General features: G+C 42.6%; 1 protein-coding gene across 1 annotated transcript in view; it reads right to left on the bottom strand.

Annotated features, from left to right (window-relative positions):
- Positions 1 to 890: 890 nt before the first annotated feature.
- Setx (senataxin) overlaps positions 891 to 12,276 on the bottom strand; it is an 85,452-nt gene continuing 74,066 nt past the window's right edge. The window contains exons 22-25 of the mRNA XM_026395404.2: positions 11,945 to 12,109; positions 7,154 to 7,252; positions 5,591 to 5,678; positions 891 to 2,021 (exon numbers count right to left, since the gene is read on the bottom strand). Coding sequence (XP_026251189.1) covers positions 1,299 to 2,021; positions 5,591 to 5,678; positions 7,154 to 7,252; positions 11,945 to 12,109 — 1,075 coding nt within the window. The 3' untranslated portion in view covers positions 891 to 1,298. The remainder of the gene's footprint in view (positions 2,022 to 5,590; positions 5,679 to 7,153; positions 7,253 to 11,944; positions 12,110 to 12,276) is intronic.

Genomic DNA, 12,276 nt, shown 5'->3' on the forward strand with positions numbered 1-12,276 from the left:
CAGGTATTTGTGTTCCTGCCCCAAAATCAAGTTAATGGGCTGCACAGAATTCACTGTAAGTGACTGGTTATTACAACCGTCAGGTAAACAACTTTGGAAATTTGGACAAAATAAGGCATGACAGTTGGCACTCCCTCCCTATCCTGAGCCACCCTGCTTTCCTCCCACAGGGACCACCAGCTCCACAGAATCAGGGCCGCCGACCGCACACTGCCCTTTCACCCTTGGATGTCCCAAAGCCAATAGGAATCGGTCAGCTCTCTGCCTGGTTCTAAACTCTTCTTTGTTACCCTTCTTTTTAAAGGAGTCTCTTTCCTGCCTAAAATACTCTGCAGGGCCTACCCCAATGGTTACCATGCTGCCTGGAGACTGGGATTTGCTGGGAAGGGTTGACTTTCCCTGGTAACCCACCAAAAGCTCTAACAACCCACCCGAGTTGATTCTTCTGTGGCAAACCCAGTCCTCCTTATCCGGAATTCAGTAACCACATCCACAACCGTTTGCAGGTGCATCTGAATGGTGCTTCAAGAACTTCTTCCATCTCTTATTCTAGTATTTCAGGAAGTATAAGAATTTCATCCAGAGAACAACATGTACTCTACAACAGGTAAATGAACTAATCAGATATTTAATACCCTGTGCCAAGGTGCCTGGTCTAAAAATGCAAACACCACATAAGCAGAACTTTACCTAGCATAACTGATCCTCAAACATCCCCAGGAAACTCCAGTTGTTTTATTTAAGAAGAGCTAGAGGCATCTGATCCACTAGCACTAACTCAGATTATTCCAAATCATCTCAGCTGTTAAGGAAACTTGTCTTGCCATAGCAATGGCTGAAAGGACCTGCCTCCTCTAGCTCCCTTCCCACCCTCCCACCCCAATCCCCACATGAAGTTTGTTTTGTTGAAAATGATTAACATTTAAGCAGGGGAAAGAAAAGCGGCCTACTAGATTAAATTTTAAAAGGATTTTGTTATTTGCTATACAAATATACATTTCAACTTTTACAACATCCACTTCAGTCTGACCTCCTCTTTTATAGAACAAGAGATCAACATTTTGAGTCTCTGACTTCAAGGACATTATCACAGACACACAAACGCCCTCTGAAAGCTTTAGCAACTGACAGGAATTACTGAAGATGACCAAAGGCTCAGCTGTTAGGATGCACGCCCATGTTTTCCCACAGCACAAACTCCTTTCAGGAAGAGACGGTCTTGTCCAGATGGTCCTACTAGCTGGTCACCTTGAGTTTACAATACCGCCTGTGGCTGGCAGTGCAGGCACCTGGCTTTGCTATAAAAGCTTCCTCTTCTTGGAATAGCTCTCCTCTTTCTCCAGTCTCCTCTTCGTATGATATGAGACAGAGCCATGCTTCTCCTGTTCCCCCTCACTGAAAGCCCTGGTCTCTCTCCTGTGACAGAGCCCTGCTTCCAGGTCACATTTGCGTTTACTTGTGGAAGCATCCGAGCTCGCAGCTGGAGGCTCACCCGGCATGGGAGGTGTGTGGTTGCTCTGCAGGGGCAGTGTAGCAGCAGACAGTAGCAATGCACTGCCAAGGTCCTGGTGAGTTACGGGAAAGCCTGGCTCTCCCAGGGGAGATGTTGCTCCAGGATGTTGGGGGCTCAAGGGCTGTGGATCTCTTAGGAATTTTCCCTTGGCATCAGCACCCAATCTCCTCAGCAGTCGTGGGTCCCGAAGTCGGTCCTGAAGAGGAGGCCTTTCAGGGTCCATTGAGGTCACAGTAACAGCAACTTCCCTGCAGTCAGAGGGTGTGTGGTATACAGAAGATGCAAAAGATGTCTTGGCAAATTCACTGTCTAGTTTGTTGCTGGGCAAGCCACCTTGGGGTCTGGACACCTCTGGGGCGATGGTAGGTGGGTGCGTCAGACTCCTCTGTAGCACAGGCTTAAGTTTCAGAATCTTCATTGCATCATGTCTATAGTTTTTGTCACAGGTTTTAATGATGGCACCACGCTTCTGAGCATCCTGAATCAGATGATTCCAATGCTGGTTTTCCTTGAAACAAAAGAAAGGGCGAAACGATTATACCCCAAAGAAACGCTCCTATGGATGGGGACCACGGGGTTCCAACATTCATTTCTGAACAAATGATACATATACTTTTATGCATAGATTCTCAACAATGCATTACTCATCAGACAAGGCTGAAGGAAAAAAGTAAATTCAAATACATAATGACAGACAAAAACTTTGACCATTCTCACAACTGTTACTCACGCTGCAAGGTGATGTACCATCATGCAGCTCTGCACTACTCTCTGGAAACTTCATGTAGCTAAATTCCCATGAAAGAAAAAATAAAACTTCAGCTTCTGTGAAAAACTCAGCTTCTGTGCCCCGTTTCAAGTGTGCAACGGTCACACACTTCTAATAGCTACTGCACTAGATGATGCAGGCATAGAACACTCCCGTCCCCGGGGTCCTTTGTATAATGCTGGCCTAGGGTACTGCCTGCCCTTGGCAGAGCTGATATTCGGCAGCAGGAAGGCTTGGTCTCAGAAGGCAAGCTTGAATGCAGGTGGCTATTCTAGAAAGAGGCACGGAGCTTTACTGGCTTTCCAAAGGCCTCCCAAACCCCAAAGATAGAAAACATATTAACTGACTGGGATAGTATCCCACAGGTATCACCCAATTTCCTGACTCTTTTCTGGAGCTTAACCATGAGAAACACAGCTAAATGAGTAACAGAACAACATGTTTCTTCTCTTTTCCCTTTATAATTTTCTCCAATAGTAATTCCTGATTTACAACCACTAGAACTTGAGTGAGTCACTTTACTAAGAACAAACAAGGGAAGAGATTAAAGGAAAAGAAAATGGACAGCGACCCTCATGTGGGCTCCTACTGAAAGGTGGTTAGGGCAATGGGGCTGCAGTTCTGCTTGCTATATACAGGGGCTTGGTAAAGTCACTTGACCTCTCTGAGCAACTTTCCTCAGTATAAAAAACAGGAATAATACCCTCATTTAATATTCACATTTCACCACTCCTGACTGTGGGCTGCCTCTTGGCCAAGCAGCAGTTTCCATGTGCTGATGCCAGGCAAATTCATGATTCAGCAACTCTAACTCCTTTTTAGTCAATGTATCATTTACAGGTCTTCTCTGAAAACCTTCCATGGACATCATCTGATCGACACAAGAAAGCTACCACCACCCGGGGAGTGGAATCAGGGGTTCTAAGACAGCCCTGGAGACAGTGGCGGTGCTCTCTGAGGAAATGTTGATCCACCAACCTTTTGGGTGGATGAGGAGGACACTGACCCTAGGAACTGGGCAATGACTGGATCCTGAAAGTGAAATCCTTTCAAGAATATCTTGACCTATTCATTTCACCTGTACTTTTGCTTTTATGTATGCTTTTGTATGATCTTGCTTTTATGTATGCTCAGAGTGAAATGATAAGCACTTGTCTCAAGTCCAAGACAGCAAAAAATAAGGATTCCAAGTGCGAGTCAGCGCTGCATCACAGCCCAACAGCAGCACACAAGGGCAGTGTGCACTGTGCTTGGTGGCTTCCTGGGTCCAGGGGTCAGTCACGTGAGCAGGGTGGGTGACGCAGCGAGGGCCATGCGGGCAGCGAGGGCCATGCGGGCAGCCAGGTCTGGTGGCTCAACTCTTCCTCCTGCTGGGAGGCCTCTCCAGAGTCTCAGTCTGTGGCTGAGACACACGTGGAACAGATGGCCTTGATGTTTTTGCCAAGAATATCATACCTAAATTGGCACCTAATCCAATCCTAAGAGCACAAAAATAGTTTTAAGGAGGGACTATTAATCTTGGCTTCTCGGGGCTGGGGATGTGGCTCAAGCGGTAGCACACTCGCCTGGCATGCGTGTGGCCCGGGTTCGATCCTCAGCACCACATACCAACAAAGATGTTGTGTCCACCGAAAACTAAAAAATAAATATTAAAAATTCTCTCTCTCTCTCTCTCTCTCTCTCTCCTCTCTCACTCTCTCTTTGAAAAAAAAAAAAAATCTTGGCTTCTCAGAGGAAGCCACCAAGTGCTTTCATGACTGATTCCATTTTCATGAGAAAAACAGAGCTAAAGAATTGGCGGCGGGGGGGGGGGTTGGCATCAGTGGTGGGCAGGCAGGTGGGACCCAAGAACAACAAAACAAGTCAGGTGGAAGCCTTGCCCTGGCCTCCCCGCTCTCTGCAGTGCTGGCCTGGGTGGTGCTCTACCACGGGCCACTCCCTATCCTCCCTCAGTGGGCTGCTCTTTGCAGCACTGCCTCCCCAGAGTGAAAACACCCAGGCCATTATGGGGAGGCCAGCGGCCAGCAAATTCATGGAAGTACGAATCTGGGGTTCCCAAAGACTACACCCCTATACTGGGGATTGAATCCAAGGGGCTCTAACACTGAGCTACATCTCCAGCGCTCTGCATTTTTTATTTTGAGACAGGGTCTTGCTAAGTTACCCAGGAGGGCCTCAACCTCCAATCCTTCTCAGCCTCCAGGTTGCTGGAGTTACAGGTATGTACCAGCACTCCTAGCTTGTAATTGTTTTATTTTTAATTGCTTTATTTCTTCTTCTTCCTTATTTATTTATTTTTTTTGTGGCATTAGCGATAGAACCCAGGGCCTTGTACACGCTAAGGCAAGTGTTCAATCATTGAGCTTTATCCCCAGCCCACTGCCTCATTTAAACATGTTAACATTTACCAATCTTCAGCAATACTAAAAGATTTTTTTCATATCAACTTAAAAATAGGGACATAAAAATTAGAAGTACATAGCTTCTAAAACTTCCTATAAGGGATATACAAACAATGGAAATCTAGTAAGAAAAGGAGTACATGAGATAGAAGGTACATTTGAATGCCCTCTAGTGGTACTAACTAAAATGAAAGGCAAAATTCTGAGTTTCCTTCTCTTCTAAGATGACTTTCAATAACAACAAAATCCCAAAAGTCATCAGCCCTAGAGACCAAGAGCAAGTACGTGCTGCATCTTGCTGTGACTCCACCAATGACAGCCTCCCACTTTACTACAGAGACTTGGCTCACACTCCCTGCAAAGAAGCAGAGGAACTCTGAAGGCAACGACTTCAGCAGATGCAGGCACAGGGTTCCAGGTGGCTCAGGACAGATCGGAGCACACCTTGTGCCACATTTGCTCAGTGTTGACTAAACATCAAGCACTGAGCTAACACGCATAGGTGTGATCCCATAGACGCGGGATCATTTTAAAAAGGTACCCTGAGAACCTAGTGGAAATACCAGGGCTGAGAAAGGGTAAGTGGCTTATGTGTACACAAAAACTTCCAGGGAGGGGCTGGGGATGTGGCTCAAGCGGTACAGCACTCGCCTGGCATGCGTGCAGCCCCGGTTCGATCCTCAGCACCACATACAAACAAAGATGTTGTGTCCGCCGAGAACTAAAAAATAAATATTAAAAAATTCTCTCTCTCTCTTTAAAAAAAAAAAAAAACTTTCAGGGAAAATTTACTGGAGGACATTATAACCTTTATTTGCATTTTGATGGAGAAATAAAAAACAAAAACTCACTGATAGTAACAATGGGCAAACTTGAGCTCCCTTTAGTCCCCCAAAATGTACCTACCATTAGAGTCCTCAAATGCCCGAGGATGAAGAGGCTGTACTTGGCTCGTGTAATGGTGACATTCAATCTCTGCAAACTGGCCAGGAATCTAAGCAACAAAAAGAAGTTACTTCTTCTTAGAGGAAGGCCTCACACATTTGTTTAAAGGAGGCAGGTGGCATTTAAGACAACTCCTGTGCTCCTTTCAAGTCTTTTGAAGACAGTGAGTTCTTAGCCTTTTTGTCCCAACCCAGCACAGAAGCAATTCCCACTAAAAACAGTAAACAAACGTCAATCTCCTACTCTGACTTGGATATAAAATTTAACAGTATGACTTTTAAGTCTTAAAAATATCTTTAAAAAAATCATTTCAATTATTCATTCTTAAATTTAAGTACATTTAAATTGTTGAACTATTGTGGAACTAGGGCAGAAACACAAACATCAGTCAGACAAATTAATAGAAATAAAATGGGAAAGAATCGACCACTTACAAAACAACCCTGTGGTAAATGGCCTCTGTGTGTACATGCAGCCCATCCCAATTATGGACAAAGATCACTTACATTACTAATTATAAGAATAAACAAATTTACAACCTGTAAATTCCATTGAATTGAACCCAGGAGTGCTATACCACTGAGCCACATCCCCAGCCCTTTTTATTTTGAGGCAGGGTCTCACTAAATTGCTTAGGGCCTCACTAAATGGATGAGGCTGGCTTTGAACTTGTGATCCTCCTGCCTCAGCGTCCTGTGCCACTGGGATTACAGGTGTGTGCCACCATACCCAGCTCCCTGTGTATCTTATGAGAAGGAACAGAGAGTGATATGAAGAGTTACAGGCCTGGAGCTCAAGGGAGTCCTGAGCATCTGTAACCAGTAAATAAACTGCTAGCAGGTTAGGCTACTAAACTAAGTCAAAGCAGGAAAACAGAAGGGGGAAAAACAGTTTATGACACATACCATGTGGGACACATATATCTTGGAAAGAAATACACTTAATCCAGCTGTTATTTCTTATTAAATGAAAGAACAGAGTTACACTATGGAATGGGCTAACATACAAGACATCAAGGAAAGCCAACCTAACAATAGATCTATTTTACAATAAAGAAACCTTCATGATATTATAAAAGTTTTCATAAAAAAAGTTAAGAGATGGGACTGGGGATGTGGCTCAAGCGGTAGCGCGCTCGCCTGGCATGCGTGTGGCCCGGGTTCGATCCTCAGCACCACATACAAACAAAGATGTTGTGTCCGCTGAAAACTAAAAAAATAAGTATTAAAAATTATCTCTCTAAAAAAAAAAAAAACGTTAAGAGAGCAAAATAATGGTGTTTTCCAACAGTGATAGATGATAGATCTAATCCTAAAGGCAGCCAGGCACGGCTGCACACTCCTGCAACCCCAGAAACTCAAGAGGCTGAGGCAGGAGGACTCCAAGTTTGAGGCCAGACTCAGTAACTTAGTGAGACTCTGCCTCAAAATGAAAAATAAAAAGGACTGGGACATAGCTTAATGGTAGAGTGTCCCTTGGCTCAATTCCCAGTACAAGAAAAAGGGGACCATAACAGCTACTCACCCAATTGAGCCCTGCATGGTATTTGCCCTGACACATGTAACAATGACACAGTCCTTCTGACGACCCTGGAAGGCATCCACAGTGTCCACTTCTGCTGGTCTATTTGCAAAAGAAAGACATGTTTACAGACAAACTATTAAATATTAAAACAGAGTCACATTTTAAAGCCTTTTCTTTTTTCGTGAGATTCTTAGCAGTTAGTCTTAACTGCACTATGTCTCACCCCTGTGCCCTGGCAACCATAAATCTCCTTTCTGTCTCTAAATTTTCTTATACCAAAAACATACAAATGGAAGCATAAAACATGTGATCCTCTGGCACAGGCTTCTCTCCCTTAGCCTCACCATCCAAGACTCATGCATTGCTAGCCCATGGCACCATTCCTTCCTCTTTTGACTAGTATTTCACGGTAGACATTCTACAACTTAGCCGTTCACACCGGATGGGCACTTGGGCTAGTTCTGATTTATGACTACTACAAATCATGCTGCTATGAATACTCATGCAAAAGCTTATGGGTGAACACCTATTCTAGTCTGTTGGGTATACACCTAGGAGTGGAACTGCTAGGTCCTGGGGTAACTCTATATTCAACTACTTGAGGAATCATTAAACTCTTTTCTACATTCACTATTTTACCTTTTCACCAGCAACGCATCAGGATTCCATTTTTTCCACATCTTCCCCACTTTTTTTTTGTCTGGGTTCTTTTTTTTAGGTGATCTTAGTTGATGTGAAATGGTATCTTGGGGTTTTGATTTGCATTTCCACAGTGGCAAATGACACAGCATCTTTTCATGTGATTATTGGCTGGGTTTATATCTTCTTTTGAGAAATGCTTATTCAAATCTTTTGCCTATTCTTGAAATTACTGAGTTGTTATAATTCTTTATGTATTCTAAATATCTTTATGTATTCTAAATATGAGGATTTTTTTTTTTTTTTTTTTTTTTTTTTGTGGTGCTGGGGATTGAAACCAGGGCCTTGTGCATGTGAGGCAAGCGCTCTGCCACTGAGCTATAGCCCCAGCCCCTAGGGTCTTAACAGATAAATGATTTCCAAGTATTTTCTATTTGAGGGTTGTTTACCCACTCTGGGTGTGAGGCTAGGGATGGAACCCAGGGCCTCATGCATGCTGGATAAGCACTCTATCGCTGAGCTATACCTTTCCACTCTTTGACACTCAGAAATATTTGAATTATTTTTTTGTGTGTGCTGGGATTGAACCCAGGGATGCTTTACCATTGAACTACATCCCCAGCTCTTTTTAAAATTTATTTTTTGGAATACTGGAGATTGAACTCAGGGGCACTCAACCCTGACCCACATCCCCAGCCCTATTTTGTGTCTTGAGACAGGGTCACTGAGTCGCTTAGTTCCTTGCCATTGCTGAGTCTGGCTTTGAACTTGTGATTCTCCTGTTTTAGCCTCTCAAGGTACTGGGATTACAGGCATGCAGCACCATGCCCTGTCTCTTTTTACTTTTTGAGATGAGTTGTTTAGGGACTAAGTTGCTGAGGTTGGCCTTAAACCTGCAATCCTTCTGCCTCAGCTTCCTAAGTCACTGAGATTACAGGTGCACACTACTACTGCATATAGCCAAAAAGCTTAATTGTTATGAAGTCCAATTAGACAATGAACCCAAGGCCTTCCTTCAAGCACTCTATCACTTAGCTACACCCCAGCCCTTTTTATTTGTTGAGACCAAGTTGTTTTGAAAGACCCTAGCCCAGTTAGCCCAGGCCAAGATATGAAATCAAGATACCGGGCATGCCATAAACAGGCTCAGGTGCCGGACGTGCTTTCCACATAACCGGTTGAGAAAGGACAGAGCACCCAAATCCAGGAACAGTTAAGCAGGAACAGAAAGAATGGAATGCAGACCTGTGGTTTTTGGAATGCAGACCTGTACCCCCTAGGTGGCCTATATGCTAGATTTAAACAAACCAATAAGAAACCTGTTGCTTCCTGCGCGCGCGAAACCTGTCCCAAACCCTATAAAAATCTCTGTATCCCCAAGCCCCGTGTGCCAGTTCACCAAAGCTCCGGCTGAGGTTCTGCTGGGCACCCGCAGGCGCCTGTGTCTCAATAAACCACCTTATGCTTTTGCAGCCAGTGTTTCGTGTGATTCTCCTTGGACAGGGTAACGGGGGGTCTTTCTAAAACAGGGTATCTTTCAGTTTAGGGCTTGCATCAGTCTCCTGAGTAGCTGGGATTATAGGGGTGCACAACTAGGGCTGGCTTCCTTAAAAGTTTTATAGTTTAATCAGCTTAATCATCTCCCTAGAAGAGATACTTGGAATCTTTTTCTAAAAATTTTAAACTTTATTTATTTTTGGATTTGTTATAATATATTCATATGTGCACACAAACAGTATATTTTGATCAACTTCAATCCCCAGCACCTCCCCTTTCCTTCCCTCCCTCTCCCATCCCCTTCTTCTATTCTACTGGCCTCCCTAATTATTTACTAATTTTTTAAATATTTAAAAAAAATTTTTAGTTATAGGTAGACACATACCTTTATTTTGTTTATTTATATGTGGTGCTGAGGATCGAACCCAGGGCCCCACACGTACTAGGTGAGTGCTCTACTGCTGAGAACAGTAAACTTTTAAAAAAAAAGTTGTTCTAATTAATCATGTCAATAGAATGCATTTTGACACCTGTACACAAATGGAGCACAACTTCTCATTCCTCACACCAGTAGTGTAATCATACATGTATGTAGGGTAATAATGTCTCATTCGTGTCCTTCCCATCCCACAGCCCCACCCTTCCTTTCACTCCCCTCTGCACAATCCAAAGTTCAGGTACTTGGAATTTTGAGAGATTATCCTATCAATGTGGGGAGTCCTATTATCTTAACATCTTCAGATCCTTGAACACAGATGTCTTTCCATTTATTTTGGTGTTTTAAAATTTCTTGCAACGTTTGCAGTTTTCAATGTATAAATCTTAACCTTATCACTTCTTTGGTTATATTTATTCCCTAATTTATTCATTTTGATGCTATTGTAAATGGAACTGGTTTTATTTCCTTTTCAGACTAATCATAATGTATAGAAATGCAACATATTTTTATATATTGACTCGGCATCCTGCAACTCTGCTCCGTTTGTTCATAAGCTCTAGCTGTTTCTCTGTATGGCTTCCATAGGGTTTCTAAAAATAAGACATGCCATCCACAAAGGTTTTTTTTTTGTGTGTGTGTGGTGGTGCTGGGGATTGAACCGAGGGCCTTGTGCATGCGAAGCAAGCACTCTACCAACTGAGCTATATCTCCAGCCCTATGAAGAAAAAATTTTTACCTCTTTCTTTCAGATATAGATGACTTTTGTTTTTCTTGCTCAACTGCTCTGGCTAGAATCCCTAGTATAATGTGGAAAAGAAATGGGAAGAGCAAAGATCCTTCATGGTCTTAGGAAGAAAGGCTGTCTAGTTTTCCTAGATGTCTTCTATTAGATCAACAATTTCCTACTTTGTTCAATGTTTTTATCATAAAATGGTATTGAATTCTGTCAAATGCCTTTTCTCTGTCTACTGGAATAGTCATGTGGGTCTCTTACTCTATTAATATATATATCACACATATGTATGTATATCACATTAGTTTCCATATGTGGAACTAACCGTGCACTCCAGATAAACCCCACTTAGTCATGATGTACTATCCTTTTAATATGCTGCTGACTTCAGTCTGCCACTCTTGTTTAGCATTTATGCATCTATAAAGGATATCAATCTACAGTTTTCTTGTGATGTCTTTTTTCCCTGGCTTTGGTATCAGCCTGAATTTTGCCCTCATAAAAATGAGTGCTTGCCTTGCATGCAAAAGGCCATGGGTTTAATCCCCAGCTACACACACACACACTCCAAAAAAAAAAAGAGTAAAGTGTTCCACTTCTTGGATCCAAGGACTGGTGTTCTTTATTCTTATTTATTTTTTTTAATTTGGTAGAATTCATGAATGAAGGCTGGTCTTGAGTCTTTCGCTATCAGGAGGTTTTTGATTACTATCTCCACCTTTTTACTTGTTATATATATCTGTTCAGATTTTCTCTTTTTATAGTCAATTTTGGTCATCTCTGGGTTTCTGGGTTAAAAAACTCCTGAGGATGGGGCTGGGGATGTGGCTCAAGCGGTAGCGCGCTCGCCTGGCATGCGTGCGGCCTGGGTTCGATCCTCAGCACCACATACCAACAAAGATGTTGTGTCCGCCGAGAACTAAAAAATAAATATTAAAAAATTCTCTCTCTCTCTCTCTCCTCTCTCACTCTCTCTCCCCTCTCACTCTCTCTTTAAAAAAAAAAAAAAAAAAAAAACTCCTGAGGATATATATATATATATTTATTTATTTCAGTTGTTGATGAACCTTTATTTTATTCACTTATTTATATGTGGTGCTGGAAATCAAACCCAGTGTCTCACCTATGTGAGGCAAGCACTCTACCAATGAGCCAAATCCTTGAGTTAATGGATTTCTAGTATCTGATCCTTAATTTTCACTCTACATAAAAAACTACTTATATTCAAAATGAAATATGACTTTACTAGTCTCTCTAGAATTAAAATTCAGGTCAGCAAATCATGGAACTAAAGTGAAAAAATCATGGAGATTTTTTAGCCAGTTCCACTGTCAAGCACAATGCTGACATTCCAACTGGCAGGAGGTGCCCGTCTCCAGGGCCCAGAACCCACCCAATAAATCTAGGAAAGCTGGTGTCCCAGGCTCCTTCTGCCCTGTTACCATTTCACCACTGCCCAGAAACAGATGTAAATATATCTCACCCTTTCCGATCAAACTCTTTGTCCAAATCCTTCTGAATCATTGTCTTCTGAGCCTTGTAATGGGTTATTATGCCAATGTTTCGAAAAGTGACGTCTCTTCTTTTGTCTTTAATAAGTTTAATTATTTCCATCACCAATTTTATTTCTTGAACATTTACATATGAGCTAAATAAGATTTAAAAAAAGGACACATGAAAACTAATAGCATTCTAATTGCTAACAAGTCCCACGTAGTTTGCTTCCCAATACAATGAAGGGCAAGCAAGACAGACTCTCTCTTTTATTCAGCCAGGACTGACTCCAGGAGGATGTTATAATGACCATTAATATTG

Source organism: Urocitellus parryii, chromosome 4, assembly GCF_045843805.1.
Source record: "Urocitellus parryii isolate mUroPar1 chromosome 4, mUroPar1.hap1, whole genome shotgun sequence".
In the NCBI taxonomy this organism is placed as follows: Eukaryota; Metazoa; Chordata; class Mammalia; order Rodentia; family Sciuridae; genus Urocitellus; species Urocitellus parryii.